The 25029-nt window shown below is 42.4% G+C and overlaps 1 protein-coding gene across 3 annotated transcripts in view; it reads left to right on the forward strand.

Moving 5' to 3' along the window:
* Positions 1-25029, forward strand: part of pdzrn3b (PDZ domain containing RING finger 3b) — an 88681-nt gene that overhangs the window by 58140 nt on the left and 5512 nt on the right. For 2 of the 3 annotated variants that reach the window (XM_035662148.1, XM_035662149.1), the window contains one exon: positions 23104-23354. In XM_035662148.1, the coding sequence (XP_035518041.1) occupies positions 23104-23354 (251 nt within the window). Of the gene's footprint in view, positions 1-11872; positions 12151-23103; positions 23355-25029 lie in introns of those variants that run through there. The other variant, XM_035662150.1, reaches the window with a different exon arrangement.

Here is a 25029-nt window from a genome sequence, read left to right on the forward strand (position 1 = left end):
AGTGAAAACCAGTGAAGAAATGGCCCCTTTAAGTTAAGGATTTGACAAAGCTCTACAAAGTCAAGTTATTTATGTTGGATTTTTTAGGATACCTTATTCCTTTATATCGTAGGCCCTATCCTTACTATCAAAACTACCCAAACTACAGATACTGGTCCCATTTTAAGTGCCAAGACAATGTTTTCAGAATTTTGAAAAAAACACTGGGTTGGTTTGTTCCTGTCCATGTAGCTTATCACACAATTTTTGCAGAAAATGTTCTACATTAACTGAGCCTTTTCTCTACATCCTCCACAACTCAACTCATGGTGTACATTCCAAGTTTATGATTGGCAAGGAGTAGTGTAGACACTTAATGTACATTTTCAGGAGAAACAAAAAACATTTTAATTTCAAATTTGACCTTTACGTAATGACGATGGAATTGGATGGAAGGGATAGTGTTTCATCATTTGGACGTTACAGAGTGGCAATGATTGGTCATGCAGGTCGATCAGCAGATAACTACTCAGCCATCCATTTTATAATCAGTTCATCATTGCGTAACTTAGCTGTCCACTATTTTCTGTTGTATTGGCCAAGTTGTTAATCTGTTAAACATGAAAATGAAGATGATTAGTAGTTTGATCAATAATGGAAGTAATCATTAGTTGCTTCAAGGCTACAACTAACAATTATTTTGTTTTAATCTGTTGATTCTTTTGTGTAGTCTTCAAATCACTGTCCAACCAGCTGTAAAATGTTCAATTTATAATGATATAAAAATTACAAAGCTGATGCAACCAGGTGATTCTTGTTCCTCAAATATCCACTTTCCAATAACTCATTCCTGTCAAGTTGGATTGAAGTGTTGTCTGTACCAGCTAAAAGACACGTGTCTTCGTAAAGTGGGACAAAGGCTAGGTATCCCATTAATCGGGGGATGAGGTTATCCTTGGGCATTATTTTTACACATCTATATCTGTCTGTGATGGCCCCTTTCTGTCATGAAGTAAACCACCACAGGCAAAGATGATACGTACGTACACACACACACACACACACACACTCACACTCAGGAGAAAGGGGGGCAAGGTGCATAATTGTTGCTTTCGGGGAGTGTCCAGGCTCATGAATGTCTGCTCTGTTCTCATTACTACCCTTGATTACCTTAATCCTCCGTCTGAACTCAGGCCTGTCACACGCACCGAGGGATCTGCTAGGTCAAAGATCAAACCATCCCCCCTGCTCGCTCCTAAAATCACTCTTTCCTCATTAAACCATGGCCTTTTTCTCTCCATCCTTCCCCTCTCGCCATCCTTTTCTCCGCATTTACACCCCCAGTCCCTGCTCCCTCCATTCACTATTCCCCCCTGTCTGTTGCTCTTTTGTTTCTCTTTCCCCTTGCTCTTCTGCTCTTCTTGAAAAAGAAGATGGTTCTCTCTCCCCGTCTCTCTTAATGGACTGGGTCATCTTAGCATCACCACAGCATTGTGCTCTGTAAAGGCAGCATTTGCTTGGTACTTCAGTGGAAATTAAGTTGGTACGAGATGGAAATTTCAGCCTTGGGTTCCTTAAAAGCATGCGTCTATTTTTCTGCCATTCCATTTGGAAGGGATTGGGGGATAAATTCAGAGTTCTTGTTATTTTCAATCAAACACGCTGCTTCTGAGGATGTGTTGGTGGAAACGGTGCTCGAGAAATTATATTTGGGTTAATGATGCTCAGAGCATCAAAGGAGAAACCTGCACTTTGGGGCCATTTTCCAATTCCCAGTTTGATGTGAAGTACACTGAGCCCATCGGCTGAATCAGAAATGGAATGTTTTTAACCAGCACCTCATATTGACATTGGCATTTTCTTGTTGTCCTGGCAGCCGAGTGTGTCACCATAATTGTAGCATATAATGTCTTTAATTTTGAAAGGCGTACATGCTATAAAAAAAAACGCTTCATTATGATCCTCCAGTTGTTTGGTAATGGTTCTAATACCCTTGTTTATTTGGAAAATAAACAGGAAAATAAACAGCATGAACATCTTTTTGCAGTTGCCATTCATTCTTTTATTTTTATTTGAATCCACAACTCTACAACTTTACATAGCATTATGACACTTGCTGAATAACACATTTGCACTAAATGCTTTTATTTGCACTCTAAGAACCACTTTGCACAACCATTTCAGTACATTTATTGACACGTGTCACAAATTAATTTTCCATTCTGGCTAATGGCATTAGCATTCCTTCGTTAAAAGCTCCAGTGTTTTGGGTAATCATTTGATCAGTAGTGGAGAATGGGGCCATTGTACACACTTGGATTTCCTGGGAGTTGATAATTAAATTTACTTTGGGCAAACCTCGTTTGTATTGTCATGAGCAGATGTGTCATGGGAAGCATTTGGGAGAAGTTTATTGGCAAAATCGAATTCATTACATACCACTCTGACCGCATAATCATCAAGTCCTGCAACATTCAAACTGCTACTTGCTTCAAAAGGAAATATACATATTTACTGGTCACAGATTTGTGGTAAAAAAAACGTAATTTTGAGAGTGATGTTTTGCACCAAAAATCAGTAATAGAATCTCTTTGAGAAATCCTTTCTTACATTTTACAATCTGATCTATCTAATCTATTTTTTAACCAATTGCAGTTTGAGCTAAATGCACTCTTGCAATATGTAATCTTTAAATCCTATGGCTATATAGACGGATAAAGGATAAAAAGCAAGGACAGATAAGCTGAATCCACCGTATCAGTGCTAAATTTGTTGCTCAAAGACACTCTAACTTTCAAAGTGCCAGTGACAGAGAAAATGAATTTTGTAGTTTGTGTAATCCTAAAGGTCAGTCTTCTTCATCATACCAGATTGTGTCAGGTATCCTGTGGGATTTCTTGGTTAATGATGATATCCCGCGTACAACTTGTCATTTCACACCTCTTAAAAATCCTGGAACTGTTAAAGAGACAGTGTCCATCTAAACCACAATGACACCAGCTATTACATTAATGTTGGAGGCTTCCAATATTTTTATTTACCTCATTGCCTTTTTACTTTGATTGGGAAAAATAATCTAAATAATAATTGTATTTCTAATAAATAATAAAATCTTACAAAGCATTATATAGCTTGAACCCTTTTTCTCTGCCAAAGGATCTTGCCTGTGTATTTCTTCTGTGTGTAGAGGTTTATTCAACCACAAATTAAGTGGTAACTATCAGTCAAAATGATGTTTAGATTAGGTGTCATCTGACAGCCACTGGAGCCTGACACATCTGAAGAGGCGTGGACATCTCTCTTTGAAATAGCTGACTGGCTCAGCAGAAACAACAGGGAGGCCTTCACTGCCCATAAGGCCTTTGAGGTCACTGCCTCGGCCTGACTAATGGGCCAGCGGTCACGTAGCAGAGAGATTTACTGACTGGTCAAGACATCCAGTTAGCATGTCTAGCAATTTCATCAAATTCTCGTGGAGTGCTTAAGACATGAGTGTCATTTATCACAGCTGACTTGTGGGCAGTTAAAACCCGGCTATCCGTCTGGGTACTGGGACATTTGAGTGATGTCAACCAACATGTCAGTCAATTACCTCTCAATGACCTCGGCTCTCACTCAGAGCTTTTCATTTGGAAGAGCACTGTAATGTAATGAGATTGAGGGCTGATCGTGGACCTCTGGCTATAACTCACTCTTTGGAACCTTTCACTCAAACAGGTCGACATATTCTGAACAAAATGTACACATTGGCAAGGGGTCTGCTATTATTTCCATTTCCAGTTATTTCCTTGCTTTAGGGAGAACCTCTAAATGTCAGCCCTGCTCAGGAGGTGATAATAAGTTGCAGGTTCCTTCTGCAGTGCAAGCAGTGCTGTCAATGGCAATTGGTGAAGCAAAGCATTCAGGGGGAACTGGAGTCCGTTGTGAACTGAATGTGTACTGCACCAAAGCATATTGCAGAATTTGCGGGAATGGGAGATATGCCACATGATAAATTAGGACAAGGAAATGATTATGATGGTCATAGCAGAGCAAATCTCAAAACATCAAAGTGATTTGATGCACTTTACAATTCCCAAAGTTCCCTGGTGTGTAAAATACAACTAAAATCTAAAGTTGAACCTGGTCATAGAAAGTGTTATGGGCTGAAACGGTAGGGGCTCAGTATACTGTGAACTAAAAGACACAGAGCTCTTAAAGAGAGGGCAGCGTGGGAGTGTAACGCAGCCAGGAGGCAGCTATTACTGACGTTTTTTTTCCGACTTTGACTGTCCATTCAGTAGAGGTCTAAATACCATGACCATAGTTTATTTCATACTGAATCTCTTAAGCAACTGTGGAAAATATAAATATATGACCTACCTTCCACCTCTCTCTCGCAATTTGGCCCTTCATGTTGCAAATTAGTCGTAAGGATGTTCATGATTGTCCCTCATAAGTGGACAGTGAACAGGTTTGACTCACCTCTAACCATAGGACTGGTCTCTGATTCATCCACATCTTGTTGAATTAGCCTCCTCTGGCATTGGCAAGCTTTCTCTTCCCTTGATTTAGGCAATTCTGTTTGGATTAAATGGGTGCAAAGTTCTAAATTATTGGACAGAAAGTCAAGTTAAGTTCCTGTTAAGGTAAATGGACTGGATTTATACAGCTTTTATCGTAAGCACTTTACAGTGTGCTTCTCATTCATCCATTCACACACTCGTCTAACCATAGGGAGCAATTGGGATACAGTGTTTTGCTCAAAAACGTGTGGACAGCAGGAGCCAGGGATCAGACAACCAATCACAGGGTTGGTGGTTTGATCCCTGGCTCCTGCTGTCCACTCGTAAGTGGGTTCAACTCTCAGCTCAAATGTACAGCTCTAATGCTGTAAAAGTTATCTTTAAAGAATAAAGGGCTGTCAACTCCATACTCAAAACTCAAGACACCCTTTGTCTAAGTTTTCTGATTGCCTCTATACAGTTTCAGTCTAGAGCCATTTCACTACTGTATCAGCAGTGTGTGTACCCACGCTTCCTCACTCTGCACCCAGTGTAGCTAGAGGCATTTGTTGGTGACTTTGGCTGCCAACATGCTGGAGCAGCCAGGAGTGATGAAGGCTTGGGGAATTAGCTGGTGACAGGAACTCTGTGTGGACTCTGGAGTTGGCAGAGCCCTTCGGGGAGCCTCAGAGTGGAGTCACATCATCGAGCCCTGCTCTCAATACAGGAGAGGGGATGAAATATGAACTCCTTTTAATATCCCACCTAATAACTGTGTTGACAAGCGCCATGAGTTACCTTCTGCAGGAATGTCGTGGCATTTGGATAATTAGCTGTAAATAGTATTTTATTATACCTCGCCATCATACAGTAGTCGAGACGTTTTTATAGTAGCAAAGGTTAGGTGGTAATTTTGCTAGCCTTATTATGTAGCTAAATGCAAGTCTCTGTGGTGGGTTTCAGCGTGATCGCTAGGGACCAGGCCAACAGAATCACTCTAAGGGCTGTTCTGTCTGCACTAAGACCAATTAATTTACACTTAAACTCATCCTGTCCATGCCTGCATCCATTTGGCGCCAGTACTGGCTCATTTGGAAAGCCAGAAAGCTGTCCCCTATACTGCTTTGTGAGTGATGTTTGTTTTTACTTGAAGAGCCTGCACAGAATTTTCTCTCTGAAAAGTGGGTAACGTTCCCACAAGTTGGCAGAGTCCCACTCTGATGAACACACACAAAAACTGATAATTGCTTTTGAGTCATAATGTTTGTGTAAACCACCTCAGTGACCGCACCACAACAAATGCCTGGAGCTGTTTTTTCCCGAGCCCTGAAAAATGAAAGTGATTTTATTCAGCCCAGAGCAAAATTATGTGCATTTTACCTTCAGGTTGTTGATAATGGGAAACAGCCTCAGGGTGCTTAAAAAAACGGAAACCGGTTTACAGATTTACATTTTCTGTTAACAAAGAAAAACTCAAATTTAAATCACAAAAGTATCCAGTATCACACATTGGCATTAGTGTGTGAAAAGAGTATTATCATAGAATTTTAGCATATCAGTTAACATCCCCTTAATTATGCTGAAGTGATAGTAATGGCATTATTAGTTGTTCAAGTCTCCAATTAAACTGTTTCGGTGGCTGTCATTCCTGCTGGCTGGGCTCCCTGTTGGCACAGGATCTGGCTCGCAGAGTAAATAGAAGTACAAAGCTGACAGCTGTCTGATAAATTATGCACAGCCCAGTGTTTCAGAGGTGGATACACACGCTCGCAATTGCACCCACATACACACTAATCCTCGCACGCTCAGGCCCCAGCGGTACAGTTGAGAGGAACCAGAGACTCATTACACTCCTCCACACATTTAGTTTCAGTTTCTGTCCCGTTCCCTCCTTTGGGGATTCTGCGTGTCACTCTGTCTCGTGTGTCTGTCTTCCTCACACCTTCTTTTAACATCCCTTGTGTTAGCTCTCACTCCATCTTGCTGGTCCTGTTGGCTCATCTGTTATCTCCATTAACGCAGCGGTATTGTAGCTCCCTTCTCCTCTCATATCCTCTACAGATGAGAGGGCTGATATGGGGGCTCGGAGGGGACTAAGCTATGGCCAAAATCAACTCAGTGGAGGCTTTCTAATCTCCGTCTGTGGTGGACCAAACCTGTTGACTATTGCCTGAGAACAATTATGCCTCAGAAAGTTGTCAGAGGAGAAGAAAGTCCTGTTTAGCATCCAGTATATCATTTATGTGTGGTCTGCTAACAAGCAAACTGTGCTTGGTACCACTTTTTAATGATGCCCCCTTTGTAAAGTTGTAACTGGTGGCTTTATTGGTGGTAAATAGATAACTACTAATGTTTTAAAGAGCTGCTATACTTTATTTATATATCAGTTATAAGGCCTTTTATCCTACTCCAAGATGACATTTTTGCTTTTCCCTCTTTTAGTGAGCTCCTTAATGAAAGGGGTGTTCTAGGGATTTAGTTTTGTACTTGAATAAAATTTAAATTTTACAACACTCAAAATAAAAGCAGCAGAGGTCCAGATAGCTGGTGATCCCTATTTAAGCACCAAAATTGTTGGATTCAACATTACCCATAATACAGCTTAATAGCATCTTTTGCAAGACCCTCCATGCCTGATTAATGCCACCTCCAGTTTGTAACGCAGAAGACATGATACAACTGTTTTCACCAGTCGAGTATTCCTCAGGATGAGTAAACTAATGTGTATAATCGGTGGAGTGGCCGTTCGATCAAGAACACCCTTTATACTGCTCTTTATATATCAGCGTTGGTCCTGCTGATATAACATTTATCAGCAAAGTTTGTGGCCACTCAAGCTGTACACGCCAACAAGCATGCAACTGCACGTGTGGAACCACTTACACACACACCAGATGTAGTGTGTACAAACCACATGCATGTCTGCATGCATACACGTGTATAAGGACTATTCTGGAGGGAACTGCATGGCATTCAGACCAAAATCCATTAATTAATAACTCAATAACAACTGCAGACTTAATGAATTATAGTAAGAATGCTTCTTTGATGGCCTACTCTGAACAGTTTAAAAAAAAAGAAAAAAAAATTGGGTGCTTTATTGCCTTTAATTGACAGTGACAGCTGAAGAGTGACAAGAAAGGGGGAGAGAGAGAGAGGGGACAACAAGCACCACAGGTTGCAGTCAAACCCATGACCATTGCAGCAAGGATTTAGCCTTGGTACAAGGGGCGCAAGCTCTACCAGGTGTGCTACCAGGGCTCCCCCTCTTAGGGGTTTTTGACCACAAGTAGCGCTCTGTTTTTAATGGATATAGTAAAGTAGGTACATGTTTTTTTTTCCTGTCCTGTGCGTACGAGCATGCACATTCATGCACCCAAGCATGCATACACTTCCCAGCCAATGGTTTCATATTAGTAAACATGGATGTAAACAATGGAGTTTCCAAAATGTAAAAACATTATGCATTATGGATTACAAGGAAGGAAATGCATTCAACACATTTGTTAGACCTCAAGGAGACACAGAATGGGTTTTGGTGAGTAACACTGAATGTAAACAGAAACTTTGTTTGCGCCAAAACTACACAATTAGATATGACTTACTAACCATTGCTGGTGGCTTATTAGAAAGTGAGAAACTCTTGACTCGTAATGACTTATCTACTAATGTTTATAGTACAGACTCGATGGCTTATTAAAAAGTGAAAAAAAAAATTATATTAGTCACAATTTATAAGCCCTTTATAACAGGGACCTTTAGAAAGTGGAACCCAGGCTTTTGAAGAGTCTGTCCATCCAGTCATGTTGGAAAAAAAGGAAAATTTAAGCATCCTCCTGTTTATGTTATTCAGCATTTGTGGTTTCACCCCACAAAAGTATGAAGTGCTGAGGACAGTGGAAAGTCATTGTTTTTTCGTCTGACTTCAAGTAACGTGACGTAAAGTGACGTTAATCCAGACTCTGCTGATGCACAGTACAATGACTTTTTATACTTCATAGGCTTACAATATGTAGCCAATTTAGTTTTCCCCGGCACTCTATCGTTCCTCATCTTCCACCACTCCTCCCTCCTCCTTCCCCTCATCCTGCCGTCTGGACAGTGCATTAGCGTCGTGTGACAGGACTTGGACATCATGCGTTTTCCTTGTGTTATCACTGTCAGCCATCAGTGTCTTGTTTCTTCACATGTTGTTGCCACGTTGTCACCTTCTGCTGACTCTGCCTCCACATCCTGTTAGGGCCACCTTTTTCATCCGTTCTCATCACTGAGATCTCACGTCTCTCGATGCACGGATAAATGGTTGGTCTTTTTGCCATGTGGCAGGCTGAAATGCTGAAGTCAGGTTACATTAAGTTCACTGGATCTGCAGTGTGGACTGAAAACAGTGAGGGTCATGTAAATACAGTTAGTCCTCAGTCACATACTGTAAATCTTCAGATAGTCAATTAACATTTTGCATTTGGGACCGTTAGTAGGAGACACCAAGCAAGTAGAAGTCATTACCATGTGTTCTGGGAAATTGTTTCAGAATTTTTCACTATTGTAAGAAATAATGAAAACAGCAATTACTTGCAGCTCAGGTAGTAACTGTAGGCTTTATTTGTAGAAGCAATATTCCTCAGGGGAAATGTTCAATTTTCTAAGTCATGTGAGGAGCGTAAAGAGCTCAGAGGGAGGGAAGACGATGTGTTAGAGAGTTATAAACCACACGGGACGGTGTACGCTGCAGCGATCGCCACCTGATCCCACTGTGGCTCTAGCTAAAGCCATGACTCTTAAACTGGGCCCAGTGGGACGCAGAAACAACATCAGGCAGCCTCTATGAATATGAATGATCCAACCAAGCATGGATCAAATGCACAGGACCCAAACACCACATTGCTAATTGGGAGGGGATGTGTTAACCTTTAGCCCTTTCGTCTCCATAAAAAAAACCAAATGTTGATGTTTATTATAACAAACCACATGACATTATTATCGTTTGGTCTCACTCCCGCTGAGATAGGAACCTCCGACACTGTGTCACTGTCTAGACCAGTAATGAATAAAAGCTGAAGTGTGTGTGTCTCTCTGCTGAGCCCACAGATGAAACCACACCGCAGGGACGGAGGAGACAGGTTTTGTCGCCAGCAAGGGCAAGAAATTTAATCAGCAACGACGAAATTAAATCTCTGAACACAATGACGGACAGTGTGCAGACACTCCATCCGCTGCTTGTGGTTGAACAGGTCCTCAGTTGACTTCTCTGCCGATCCACATTGGACTGCTGCTGATTATTCATTAATACGCATATTTAGTCTGCAGCAGCTGCCATAACCTTTAGTGCAGTTGTTCGTATCAGACCGCTGTCTCCGTTTTGACTTTGTGAATGGGATAATCTCAGTGTGAAAGAAAGATTAGCCGGGCAAGAGCGGCGGCTCAAACTCTCCACTGATCCCAGCCCCAGGCACAACAGTGCAGCTAATGTGAGTGTAGAATTAGTTTTCATGGTACACTGGATGAAAGTTTGAGCCTATAGCACCCAGACAAGCAATGCCCGCAGTAATTATGACTGATTGTTAAGTTCACACAGATATCTTCAAAGTTTGCCCGAGGCAACTTTTTGTCACCACCACTTCTTCCGCCTTAAGGATCTTATTTTAAGATCCCTTTTTTAGATTGTCCAGTATTGTGTGTTAAGGTAGTGGGAAAAAAGATGAGAATTTATTTGAAGACAGCCTTTGGTTAATAGCTGTCTAGGCCTTTGGTTAATAGCTGTCTAGAATACAAACATATAGATTAAATGGAAAAGTGAAATCTCATTAGCCAAATTCCCCAAGTGTTTTTATGTAAATTAGAAATTAGGAAAGCTGAATAGAAATAGAAAGTTTTGACCAAATAAAGAAAGAACTTTGCTTGAAGCAGGAGTGTTTTTGCCAATACATAAATTATGCCATAAAAACCTGTGGCAGTGCATTCAACAAAATAATGTAGCAGTGTTTGTGGGCGGAAATTGTGAGTTATGAGTCTACCAAAACCTTCCGGAAATGCTGCACAGTACAATGAGTTGCAACTGTTGAAGACAGGGCTATGAATTTATGCTATAACAGTTTGAAACATTAGCTGCCATCACAGAGCAGCTTTCTTTTAACTTGGCTTGGTCTGATGTAGTTTTATTCCACCTTCAGGCTCCACATTTAGTTTTCTGTAGCATTTGAAAAATGTACATAAAATTTGCTTGACATTTGACTGGTGCCTCGCTAATAACGTGGCTGTCTTGGAAAAGTGCTGGAGTTGTGGACGTGCTGATAGATAGGGATCAGTGGACACATCTGGCAGGAGGAAATACCACTATCACCAGCAGTCAGGGTTTCTCCCAGAGGGCCAGCCCCCTCCTGTCGTGTAATCTATCTAGGTATGTGGCTTAGCGCCGTGGAAGCAGTCCTTCGTATTTCACAACAAGAGCGGGATCGAATCGTGAAGGGGCGAACAAAGCCACATAGGTTCAGATACTGCCCTCCAGCTGCAGTGGCGCTGACACTATCACATCTTCTCTCTGACCGCAACAAACCAACAGATTGTAACCAGGAACAGTTGTCCTTATTGGACATTTATCTTTGTTTGTGGCTGTGTGGCATCAGAGCAAATAACAGGATAGATGCCAGGTCTGACTTATGCAGCCATACCCGTTGTCTGCACACAGACACCAAGAAAGACCCAGAGAACTGTAGTGTATGGCAGTACTCATAAGATTCTCCGCTGGGTAAAGTTTGTCTGGCTGCACTGGAGAAGGCCAGCATAAATATTTATCTGGTTTATTTGTTTTTGCTGGCTTTGCGCCTGTGTATTTGGAGAGAAATACAGGAGGAAAGAATGCTCAGTGTGTCTTTCTGCTGGATTAGTATACCAGAGGTCACCAAGTGCTAATTTAACTGGGGCACGAGAGGGGTATGCTGTAACAAAGCTGCAGAGAATAGCTTTGGATGTAGAAGTCACAAATATTTAGTGCTTAATCCGTCGTCACAGATGGATGTCCTTTTGTCACACTTTGGATTTCAAATTAAAAGTCTGGAACTGTTAACAAACAAGCTTCTGGGACCCCTTGACAGAAACATATTAGTCTTGTCATAAAATGAAAATCCTTTCTGTCACTCAACTTGTCTCTGCACAATAGATCCAATGATGCTTATAAATTAAGAAGACTTTATCTCGCATGATGTCAGCCCCTTTGGTAAACCCCAAATAGTTGCCTCCCCCCTCCCTAATGAATAATCAATGAGCGGGTCACTTAATAAACATGAGGGGGTGTGTGTATCCCAGCTCTGGCTCTGGCCCTCCGTAAGCTCAGCAGAAGGCTGAGAGAGCATCTGAGAGGGAGGGAGCATGTGAGGCGAGGAGGTTGGGGGGGAGCGTGTGTGTGAGAGAGAGAGAGACAGAGAGAGACGAGGCTTAGCAGACAGATACAGCCACAAGCTGGGGGAAGTCAGTCCTGTCAGCCAAAGTCGTTGTGTGGCGGTGGAAAATAGACACAGGGCGGACAGAGGGAGTCAGTTCAGAGGAAAGAAGATATCTGCTGCACCTCTCTTCCTGTCTGAGTGGCTGGAGGGAGAGCCTGGATGGTGTGATCTCCTCCACCATGGGATGCAGCCTCTGTACCCTGCGGAAGCCTGAGGAGCAATACAAACTACTCTACGAAGTCTGCCAGGTACTGTGACCAAGCCTCAGGAAGAGTTTCTGAGACTGTTTTTGGGTTGTTTTCTTGTACTTTTTTGCTGTTTTGGCGCCACAGTCACTTTTAGTACTTCATCTGGTTTTTCTGACTTTGCTCCACTCGTGTCTCCGGGGTCACTGGCTGAGTGGGAGTGGAGTGGAGTGGAGTGGAGTTGTTGCCCGCTGGAGCTCCTGCAGCTGAGCAGCCTGAACTCTGGCCGCAGGGGTCAGGGAGAGGTGGCGCACTGTGCTTTAAAGGAGGGGGTGATGAAGAGGTGACAGCTCTTTCAATGTGTCTGCTAGTGTGTGTGCCGATCACTGCCCACCTCCTCATTGTAAACTGAATGCTGACTCGGAGCTTTCCAGCTTTAACCCCTGTTTGACTTTCACTAAAGTTTATGTTTAACACTCAGGTGCTGGTTTTGCACATTTTTTTCCACCAAAGAAAACAGAGAAGGCGTGATGTAGATGCACCATTAACACATAGTGAGAATGTTTTCACAAGAGCAATAACAGAACAGGTTTGATCATTGTTAAAGTGTCTTTAAACAGTACTGGGGTGCAATCCTGATTAGTGCTGAACCCGTTGATTAGTTGATCAATTACTAATCAGTTGACATTTATCAAGAAAAAAAAAAAATCTGTTTTAAAGTGAATGTTTGTCGGTTTTGAACGCTTTGTCAGACAAAATTAACACTGTAAAGACATCAACATAGATTTAAGGAGATTGTGAACTCACTATTTTATGATTAAAAAATGCACAGATGAATTGATAATGAAAGTCATTAGTTGCCCCAATCCTGAAATTCAATTATTGAATGAAATATGAAATACATTTTTAATTTGCATTTTGGATTTATTTTATTTTATTCATCTATTGATTTTGAAATGATCAAATACAAAAACATTTTGCTTTCGCCAATGTCCCTGAACTTGCTAGCCAGCTGAACTCACAAGATCACGTAAGAATCTATGTTGTCAGGCTTCAGTCTATGCGTTTGTGGCTAGTACAGTGGTACCGACCCAATCAGCGTCCTTTGAGGAAGTAGTGGCAGCCACGGGGGTGGGCGTTAGGTGTGAAGCAGCAAGAAGACACTGTTCGTTAAAGAACAATTGCAGGTCCCATAGAGGTTAGTGTGAGATGCTGCTAGCATCAGTTCTGTCAGAACTGGAGATTGTTCATTGAAAAAATTTCTCGATGGAAAAGGTGTTATCGCTCTTCCCCTGACTGGCTTCATTAAGAGTTTGACTATGCTATATCTGATTGGTTTAAGTTTGCCTGTGATAGACAGGTGCTTCATCCAATCACCTGTCAAGTATTCTTTGAAAGTGCCTGCCAGACAGTTTCTAACAATAACTTCCCAGATTGTTCGGTGTAACCAACCATCTTGCACACTCAGGATACAATTTTTCCCAGAATTTTGTTCACAATTTCCAAGTGAAAAGTCTCCTAATTTTCTGTCTGAATCTCCTCTGCCCTCAGATGAACTCAGTATGAACCCACCATCTCTAGCCCTGTTCTAAAAATCATTTGATTATCGTTTGAAGCCTAAAAAGGAGGAGCACTTCATATTGAAGCCAGAATGAAACTTAAGCTGACTGAATTATTATATATTCCTTCAGTGGAGAACATGTAGGTATAGTAGTTGCTCTCTGACAGAAGAAGAAATCCTACAGCATGTTGCCTCTCTGTTTATTGCGGGCTGTGCTGTGGTGTCAACTTTAATTGAGACAACACACTCAGAGTGCTGGTTTATTCATCTGAGTGTGTTTGGATTTAAGTGCCAGTCCGGTGTAATGAGTGAAAACACCGGCCTCTCTGACAGCAGACAGTGTACATTTTGAGGCTGTGGTTTCTGTACCACACTCAAATCAGTTTTTTTCTCCTTCTTTTCATCCGTAATGGACCCCGGCCAAGTGTTACCCCTCCTATCACACCAAATTACATCTCCATTTACTGCACAGGGTGCCGGGTGCCTAGTAGCTGGTTTAAATGAACGTAATGATCAAGCTCTCTGTGGATCTCGCTCATTATTCTCCCTTAAAAAACAGCTCCCTCCCGTCAGGGGAAGATAGACACTGTGCCTGCAAATAGTTCGGCTTTGATCAGGTCTGTTCGTGGAAAAAAAAGACTAAAAGGTTTTGGCTTGTCTCAAAGGAAAGATGGGTGTTATGCAGTGGCATAATAAATGGATTATGGGGGCTAATATTGGGGTCAGAAAGCCTTCCACTCCTCCACCCCCAACCGACCACTAATAACAGCAAAAACATGGTTTGTGGAAGAGGACTGTCACTTCTTTTGTTCTGCTTTCTCTTCGGTCACAGTGTCATCATGCCTGTCAATTATGCTGGATTGGCAGGCCGTTCAACTCCGTTTGTCTCGCAGCAGTCTCTACTTTTGTCAGTTACTCCATCTGCCTCTGAGGCTCTATAGAGAATGTCAGTGCGTTGGGTTTGACGTGACAAGTCATTTGTCATTTTGCTGCCCCACATAGATTACACAGATGATTTCTGTTGCACTAAGAATCTATATACTGTTATTCCATCCGAGTCTTGGCGATGACACTTTTTCTTTTCATATTTGCCAGGTTGGTTTTAAGTGGTGCAAACATTGAAAAACATTTTCCATAGCGACAAAGAAGGTGACATCTTCAAATGTCCTGTTTTGTCTTACCAATAATTCAAAGATTTCAAGGTTACGTTCGGAGAAAAGTATCATATACTCATAATTGAGAAGCTGGGAGTATAGACATTTGGCATTTTTGCTTGAAAAATTACTTAAACAATGAATTGATTATCAAAATAGTTGTGGTTATTTTTCTATTGGTTAACTTATTAATCTATTGACACCACATATTATGGAGCAGACACAACCAGTCCAGCCCTCTGACACACTTTGTGCGTGTAATTATTACATTATGTCCTACTAGAAGGTGCATTCATAACCTACAACTAGTGGCACTGGTTAATGGTGGCTGAGTTCGGGCTCATTGTGCCTGCATTCACTATGTATATCTGAGTGCTGTAGGTTATTGTAAAGCTTTTGCAGGTGTGGTGTGATTGTAAAACAATCTTTATATTTTCTATAGGTTTTTCAAACTGCACTGAAACGACTGGTGTCAGCTATATGCAAAATACTTGTTAAAACAACTTTAATGAGTCTTGCTCTGACAGAAACAACTCTGTTAGTAGGCAGTGATGATGACTGAATGCTCATTTACCATCCAACACTAGCACTGGTTCTTGATGAGTCCAACATGAAGCACAGGACTCACTCATAAAGCTTGTTTTAGTGCTGTGCCTTTCCACGGTATGGTAGATGGTGGTGTATGAAATCTCTATGGGCAGTGGGCACATCCCTGGCTTGTACCTGTGGGGGGATTATGGAAGGTCTTATTTCTCCTTACTGATAATACAGCAGGCAGATCCTCTTGATCGCACATCGCCCACTCTGCTCTCCCCCCTCATCTCTCTGAGGACTTAATAATCCATGAACACTTGAAATCTTTCCAGTTCATTAAACACCTTAGCTCCAACTCCCATGTTGGAAGCGTGAAAAATATGGTTTTACACTGTTTTATAAGAGTCAGCACACATGCTTTTTTTTACCTGAATGCATTTCTATCCATCCTGGCAGGATTAGAAATGCTCACTTGACGTGGTAACTTCAGCAGTTGGTTTGGATAGAATTATTCAGAGCATTGGTATCTGCATACATTATTTTCTCTAAGGAATAAGCACATTTTTGTTTACAGCTCCGAGTGTCAATAGAGCCATACTGGAGACCAAACATTGTTAAGGTCTATTAAACACAGCCAACATGGCATTTTAGATGAGTATTGTCTCGTTTCGTTGTGATCATCAAAGGCCCGAGCTGCGGCAAGCTCCCTGCTCCCTTTTAAACTTGACCCTTCTGACAGCGGTGAACCCCTCGGTTCTTTCTTCAAAGCTGAAGGTAAGCATCATGTGGAGATGTAAGCTCAGCTGCTTTTGTCAGGGACTTCAAGGTAGAGGCCTTGGAAACTCTGTTTGACAGTCCTAGGGCTCTAAATCTCTCCAGAAGCACCCTGTAATGGCTGTGGCGCCGTGCTGCGGCTCTTACAAGACCTAGAGCTTAATTAGAGCTTCAGCACAAGCTGGCTATTGAGGCTCTGATCCGTGCTGAACTGATCTGGACTATTGTTTGTCTGCTAAGTCCTTTGCTTTCTTAGGTCTCTCTGTATCTGTCTCTCTCTGTTCCCTGCAGAGGAACGGCATCTTAAACCAAAAACGATTGATCTGTTGAGCAATAGAAGTTAACAAATGAGCCTGCTGGAACATTTCCTGTCTGAGTCTTTCCAAGTGCCACCACCTAATTAGCCATTTTTCTGATTGAAGGCTGCAAAGATGTCATGCTCAGCTCAAGAAGCCAAGTTGTCATAGCGCCAGATGGTCTCAGTGTGACATCTCCTGGACGAGACACAGAAAAATGAGATGGAAATATTTGTACAAGACAGCCCCTCATCCCCTCAATCCTCGGCCCCCTGTCCCGCTGTCAGAGACCCCTGTCATCAAAGCAGTCACCAGAAAAGGGGAACTAGCAAAGATGGCCCGTTCGGCCCCTGCCCCTGTTCCTGTAATGAGGCTTGACAAAAGCGGCGTACAGAGACAAAGCAGGGATCACCAGTTAGCGAGCGCGGCCACTGGAGCCTGACACTGTGTGTTTTTAATAACGGCTAGGATCAGCCCTGGTGTGCCGTCACATCTGTTAAACACTGGAGCAGGTGGCTGGCTGCCACCGGGGAGCACTCACAGGAGCCTGTGTACTTACTGTCAGTCCAAAGCAAATGACAGAGGGGATCACAGCCACAACAGAGACATAACAACACCATGACAGTACAGCAGGACACAAGTGAGAAACCAAACCAAACTATACTGTATGTGAGCTTTGAGAGCATACTGAAACGTAAAAATAAAGATGTTGCATATACCATGCGGGAGCGATGCAGTCTTATTTCTTTCTTTCTTTCTTTTGTATACTTTGAGAAATAAGTTAACCAACAGAGGTTTTGCCAGCCTGTCGGAATTTTCACTTCATTTATTCAGCCATATATTGTGTCTATTTTAGCCAGTTTACTGTTTGTCATGTAGCAACTTGTAGCATCCTGTCGCTATTTTACATACATGTAAGTGTCTGTTGTGATTGGTTGACTGTTTCTCCAGCCAGCTGTCAATGGGCCCAACCGTAGACCGACTATTTCTATTGCTGAACTGTTCGAAGCTGAAGCAGTGATTTAGAGGTCTGGAATCAGGCTAAGATTTGACCAGACTGTTTATATCAAGATACATCTGTGCCTGGTTGTCTCTGGATTCACAGGATCTTTCAATTCTGGTAATGGTATTTAACTGGGTTAGCCAAAAACATCACATCAGGCTTTGCAATTTTATCACATTATACAATTACATATACCTGATAGAAGAGTACCAATATCACATATAGCTGTCACTCAGTGTACATGTCAGTGTCAGGGACAACAAAAGGCTCAGTGTCACTATAATCAAGTCCAGTTGCAAACTAGAGCACTTTATTAAGGCAACCAGACTCATAGGTCTTCCACCAACAAGCAAGAAACAACACTTTTGAGGTTAGTGAGTGATTGCAAACTCAGTCAGCACAACTCCAAATCCATGTTGGAGTCACAGATGTTAGTGAGTGTGAGTGAGTCAGCCTGGTTCCTTTTGGGATGGGATGAAATCAACTATTCCTTTTCCGTTTCCTATAGTAAGTTCATTGCTCTTAATTAGCCTCAATTAGCGATGATTTTACAAGAGCAGCAATGCATAAAGCTCATGTTCACTGCAGGTACATGATTAAGGGTTTGCTCATTATAAAATTAGTGTACGTGCAACTTATAAGTGCTCTATTTGTGTATGTGTACACACCCCGTAATGAATAAAACATGTGTGGCCCATGTGGCTTATGAGCAGTTGTTCAATAGCTCCAACTAGCTAGGCACATCTGAATGATTGAGGATGATTATTTCTCATTATCAGGCTGTAAAAGGGAGCCTCTCCCAGCAGTGTGCTGACCAAGAGTCTGGCAGTATGTGTCAGGAACAGTATGATTTAGACTCAACTGTGGAGGCCACCTGCATGGAAAGAGCTGAGGTCCTTCTGTGGACATCAGGAGACTTAATGTAGCTTCATCACATTTAGTTTTTTGTGTGTGTGATTGCTGAATGCTCCCTCTCCTTCCAGTGGAGTATAGCTCTATTTGATCCCTGTTGGGGCAAACCTGACTTTGCTGACTTGAACAAACAGACTTGGCCCCGGCATAGAGCTCAATTTGCTGTCAGCCCTCAAAGGGAAAATGTGTGTCTATTGTGTGGATCTGTGTGTGTGTGTGGAGTGCTGCTGTGGCTGAGCAGAGAGGGGAAGCCTGGGGTAGTTGAGTGAGATAACAGGGCTAATGAAGCATGACACAACCCTGGGTTTCAGCCCGTTTGCTGATATTACCTTCCCCAACTCCACCTTTAATTTTTACTTTATACCTCTGTTCTTATATCTGTACTGAGGGGCAGACAATGATGTGCTCTAGCTGCACTCTTAGTCAGGTGGTCTTTCCCAGCCTTCTTTTGTAAAGATGCTTTCATTCAAGATATTTCAGTTAAATTACCCAGTATTATGTGCTTTCAATTCAAGGTTTTTGCAGATAGCGTCAAGTCTGAATCACTGTTACTGGTATGAATTATAAAAGCAGGTGGGCTGAGGAGTTTAAATCCCTGAAAGAGAAAATCATCCCATCCTCAACAGATTTACATTACTTTTTACAGAGCTTATTCAAAAGCACAATGGATAAAACAGGGCTTAAAAGTCAAAGGAAAGTTGACACCTTTAGTTGGACTCATTAGACTGGAGAGAGGAAGCAGAAAGCATGCCGGAAGTGTTTTGAGTTCATAATTGATCAACTGTGGATAATACAATGTCCCATGCTTAAATCAGATTAGGTGAAAGTAAACAGTTGTGTCTCTTTCAGTCAGCATTAAGTTTTTAGCTGTTTGTTCTGTAATCCTCAGTAAGCCCGCACACTGTGGTAAATAAAGACTGCTGTGTTTTCGAGCCTCACACCATGGGGAGTTTCGTGTCCAGTCGCTTAAAAGAACAATATGTGCAGATTTCAAGACACATTTTGAAGTGTGCGCAGCATCCACGCACACACTGAGAAATCATTGGCTGGTCCTTGAATTTGATTTCTTTCTTATGAAAATGGTTAAAAGTGAAATAAAAGGGGGATTAACTGTGTTTTTCAAGTAGAATGACCCACATTCAGACTGCCACTCAAACGTTATACAGGCCCCCCGGAAAATAAGCCTTCAAGTCTTCATGCTCTCTGTCACGTCAGAGCTCCTCTCTGTTCCGAAATACAGACTTTGAAGAATTTGTCTAAGAAGTGTATCCGACCAGAAAGAGGAGGCGAGCGCCCCGGCTCTCAAGGCTCTTTAAAATGCTCGTCTATAGAGTGAAGTTCCCAGGGTTCCCTCTGCCCGCCTCTGAAAGGCAACGTTAGCCTGGCTGAGTTTCCACTCTGTTCACCTCACTGCGCGTCCCCAAGGAACAGAAACACTGGCTCTTTAATGATGTTCTCCTCTTTATTAAAGGATTATGTTGTGATTGAATGGTTGTATCAAAGACTAATGTTACACAACACAGTCAGTGCATTGACTTAATATCCTGCAAAGGCTTTTCTGTATGATAATGATTAGAACAGGGGCTTGTGTTACCGGCACGGTGGCTTTTTTGATGATAGTTTCGTCTGTGTGAATGATTGTTTTTTTGTTTTTCAGACATTTTTAGTAGTGTAGTTGGCTAGTAACCTACTTCTTCCTGCTTCTACCTCTTTCTGTAATCAAGGACCTGCTGTTTACACACGCTTGGCAGTAACTGGGCTTGGCTGACTTGGCAAATTAAATTTTATATTAAGGTATACTAATTATTGTATAGCTTTTTTGTTATCAGGGTTCTTATGAATAAGAAAGCTCACTTTCAATGAGGCTACCTGATTAAATAAAGAATAAATCAAAACCTGGGGCAGCCTTAGCCAATCTGCTGTAATACGGAGATAATAATGAAGGAGATTGAGCTCGCTGCTGGGCAGATAAGCATCTTTGGCAGCGGGTTAGCAATCACTGAATAGACACACACACATAGATTCCCCCATCAACGTCTCAATCCAGCTTGATTTGCGTTCCATGGACGATACCGCGCCAGGGCTCGCGGCACCGCTCACCCCTGCTGCCCCTAATTATTATCCAGAAGGCTGAAGTCTGACATAGCTATGCCATGAGGTGTTGAGGAAAGCTAAAATCTTAAATTGCTCTGAAACAAATCCTGTCCTTGATTCCTCTGTTGCTTTAGAGGTCCGATGTGATATTTTAATTAAAGAAAATGAGCTGTGAGCAGCGAAGCCACAGCTGTGTAAATTCCTCACCAGACACCAACACAGCCGACGTGTGAGTTAAACCTAATTAGTATTCCTTTAAGTAGGGCCTTGCTGCCCTCTTGTCATTAAAATGGATTTAACAGAGACCCCTCTTGGAGGATGCAGCAGTGGTTGACAGAGTCATTTCTGCACGTCTGTCATCATTGTGTCAACATGAAAAACAGCTCAAGTGTGCAAAGGCAAATCTAGCCTCCGATTACAGTTAAGGAGGCATTCAGAGTACCAGGGCTGTTCAAGTCTGCTTTCTTTGGCCCATTACTGCATTAGCTTGATGTAGATTGAGTTTTCACTTCTTCACAACCAGCTGAACTGCGGCTAACACAGCATAGCTGGAGAGTGTATTGTGTCAGGGGAGTGTTGTGTGTTTTTTCCCAGTGTGCTGCAAAGGGCCGCTCTGTGTCAGAGGTGAGCCTGGTGAATGGAGGTCGTGGGACCCCCTCCACAGCTGGGAGGAGACTCCCCCCATTGAGAGCACTGAGGCAGAATGCTCTGGGCTCAACAAGACGGGGGCTAAAGGCTTTGTCTCTGGTTCACTGCCTTCAAGTAGCCCCTGGATTCCTGGCAACCAGGTTTGACTGTTGGAGCTTGCATGCAGAGAGGAGAAAGCACAAAGGCGCTTGTATTCCTCAGCTGATGTACAACATCATGGCTCGCTGTGGGAAACAAAGATGGCTGAGGATGTGAGGTCCCATGTGATTTTAAGAAGGCTTATTACCGATACCAGCAGCTACAACATAGAAGGATTTAGATGTGTTCTTTTATGTTGTGAATCACAGGCTTTGGTTGTGTTTCAGCTCACAGTCTTGTTTCCATTTTTTCTGAGCATGAGAGGGCAGTGGTCTTAAATCTCAAGGTTGTTTTGTAGGATTTCTTGTATTAGTATTCTGTGATATGATAACTCAGTGTCAAATTATTCAGAGCAAACTGCAAGTAGATGAGCTATTAATTTTTGATGTAGAAGAAGTAGAAGTTTAAATCCGCTGAGATGATCCAATTATCCTGCTGGCCCAGGATTAGCATTAATCTACTCTGGTTATTAGTGGGCGCACAGCCTCTTCTAACTTCTGCATTAAGTTCCCTCCTTTTCCTGCGTTCCTCATCCTTCCTCTAAGCACACAAACACACAAGCCCAGTGCCTCTAGTTTCTATATGTACTCCTTTATAGAAATATGTGCTCACCGTTACCTTGTCTGGGTCATAGTCAGGTTTTTCTTCATTCCCTGGAGGCGATTTAATATCGCTGCTGCTCCTTGTGTGCAGCACCACAGTTAAGTCTGAAAACTATGCCATGAATTCGAATGAGACATCCATGGCCAGAGGCAGGTGCCGCAACCAGCCACATGTTTATCAGAAAATTAATCTTCAAACACGGACTCGCATGTACGTTAGATGTCAGGAGGAGTGAGAAGGGACGCTAAAGATTTATGACACGTCTAATCACCTGCAACACTACGTGCTCCTGCTGGAGAGGAGCTTCCTTCTAAGAGAGCTTTGAGCAGGAGGAGGGAGCAGTGACTCTGTGAAATGGGAAGAGCCCCGGGCTGAGATCCTATCAAAGCTTTTAACACAACCAGGAATCACAAACCAACAAATTCCCTATGATGTGGTGACTAAAAGCGGAACAGCAGCTCTGTGTAAACCCTGATAAAGCAGAGGGCCAGTGTGGTGACCCAGGATGCAATACACATGCAAGCGGCTGCAGGGGTCTTCAGCTCTTAAGTTTACCAAGCTTGATTTGGGTTTTTAGAAGTTATAGATGCTGTGGTGAACTTCCAAAGAGATGATGGCATTTAGAAAAATCTCTCTCTCTCTAAATAATTGAATCAGTGCGTTTGGCCTGACATTTTGGACACCATAGATCTGTGGAAGACTTAAATCTTCTTTATTTAATTTCAAGTCTGATTGGATCCGGTGACACATTCTATTGAGAGCAGAGTCCACAGTTATCATTTATCAGCACACAGAGGCCTTAAGTGGCTCAACCAAACTTAATTAGCCTCTTCTCTGCGACATGCTCCAGCCTTTTCCTCAAATTAATCTTCTCAGGTTAACGCGTGGCACCCACTCCACTGTCTCTGACAGCAGGTCAAATTTATCCTCTGCTGAGAAATTACTTAGCTAAATGAGGGCTCCTCCATGCAGCCTCAGCTAATGACCTTGATTAATTAAAGAGAGACTCTTCCTAATTAAGGTCTTATTCCACTTGGTCTGACTGTGACCCTGTAAAACAAGCTGAGGCAGTAATGAGTCATTTCTCGAACAGAATACCGCTGCTGAGTTTGTGTGGGCACAGTGCTTCATCATCAGAGATAAGGATTACATCCGTTTGAAATAATGAATATCCTCTTCAGTCGAAGAAAAATGCAACTGTTGCATCTTCATGATTTCCTTCCTGTTTCTTGTCCATCAACAAATCATACAGAACCCCTCAACAAAAGTTGCTTATTTGGTTTCTGCTTCTTCTTCCAGGTCAATGGCAAGGACCTCTCCAAGGCCACCCACGACCAGGCAGTGGAGGCCTTCCGCACCGCCAAGGAGCCCATCATGGTCCAGGTTCTGCGCCGAGCCCCGCATCCCAAACTGGTCAGCCCGGCTGACTCCCAGGTTTCGGACATTAGCACCCAGACTGACATCACCCTCCAGCACATCATGGCCCTCACGAAGCTGCCTCCCTCTTCACCCCCTATGACGGAGCTGGAGGAGTATCTGCTTCCAGAGGAGTAAGTACTGAGTTCATGAAGAACTAGAGAGAAATCTATAGACAGTACAGTGATATTAGAATAAATGGCTTAGAAATTGAACCACTAGCATGTAAACTATAGTCTTTATTGTCACATTATACACGTCAACAGGGAATTTTATTTATGGCTGTCATTGCAGAAGGGAGAAAACTCTTTCCAAAGAAGACCCTCCTCCATTTTGAAGTCCTGTATCTGCAGCTGTGTCCTATATCTGTCTGTGTAGCTCACAACCAGTGTTACATACATTCAAATAACCACTTTTCAAACAAGCTGAAAGATGATAAAGAACACAGAAATATTCTCTTCCATCACTTTAGAAATATATTACTGCCCAGGTAGCCAAAATGTATTGGCTTAACAGTGGCCTAGATCTGGTACACCTGGTTTGCTGGACTCTTGTCAGACCAGGGATGAAGCATTAGGCTGTGTTCAAACAGACAAACAGCTCCCTCGTTGCTGATAAAGAGAGCCCCTGGCAAAAAAGTTTTGCCTGACTCCACCTTTTGCCACAAGGCAAAGCAGCGTCATCCCACAAGGGCACAAAGTGTAACTGTGTAACAGTAAAAATTCTGTATTTCGGCTATTTATCCAAATACCAAAATGATTGTTGTTGATTGTTGCTTGTACATTTCTGTATTACAATCCCCTGTGCAGGCAGTGTTTTGGTGTCTCATAAGACTTCAAACTGATGGATGTTTTACTCAAACCACTTCTACATCGTATTTCATTGTTTTATCGGTACTTATATCAATACGCTCCCAACAACACTGCCCCCCTTTTTTGTACTGAACGCCCACTTTGTCTCAGAGCCATAGCTGGAATGAGTGTTTTTAAAGTGGGACTGATTCTAAATTTGGGAAAATCTAGCCTAGATTTTGAGCCTGCTGTGCCAGAACACATCTGAATGTGGTGACACTTATTTTTACCACAAAGCTTTCTATACCATCCAGGCAAAGAGAAGATGCTGATTGACCTGAAATTGACTTCAAGCACTTTTAAGTTGCAGTATCGCTATGGTAACAAAAAGATTACCAAACATGTTTCCAGGAGGTCCACTTTGAAAGAGTGGATACAGGAATTATTTGGTGTCAGGACTCAGCAATATTAAAAAGGTCACTTCACTCTTAGACACTATCAGACCTTTCACCGTAATAGTTAATTAAGAAAGCGGCACATTATCTCCTTCTCCAGACCACACTGCTCAGATCACACAGGATGTGTCTGAAGTTTGAAAATGCCCCTGTCACTTACTGGTGATGACTGCTCCTCCGGGGCACACAGTCGCAATAAAATGATGGTTCGGTTCATTCGGATTTGCATATTCCCAAATTGCATCTATTGTTTCTGTGTGTGTGTGTTAGGCCCTGGAGCTCAGAGAGTCTGTCTACATTTTGTACTCTGTGGCAGCAGCAGTTGCACTTTAATGAATAATCGTGATTTCTTTAATTGATTTCTGAGTCAAATTAATAACACGGCATGTTAATTTGTGATTAGCCTCCGGGCGTGGCTTCAATATATCTGATTCAAGAGTGATTTCTACATTGAGTTCTTATTACTTCCTCTCTACTTCTCATTTAATTTTCAAACTCTGGGGCAAAATTAAATCCAGATTGACAAATGTGTTAGTAAATGACTTTTGTGTGTGTGTGTGTGT

The sequence above is a fragment of the Morone saxatilis genome, unplaced genomic scaffold, assembly GCF_004916995.1.
Source record: "Morone saxatilis isolate NCDOM2014 unplaced genomic scaffold, NCSU_SB_2.0 Contig18, whole genome shotgun sequence".
NCBI classification, from domain to species: domain Eukaryota; kingdom Metazoa; phylum Chordata; class Actinopteri; family Moronidae; genus Morone; species Morone saxatilis.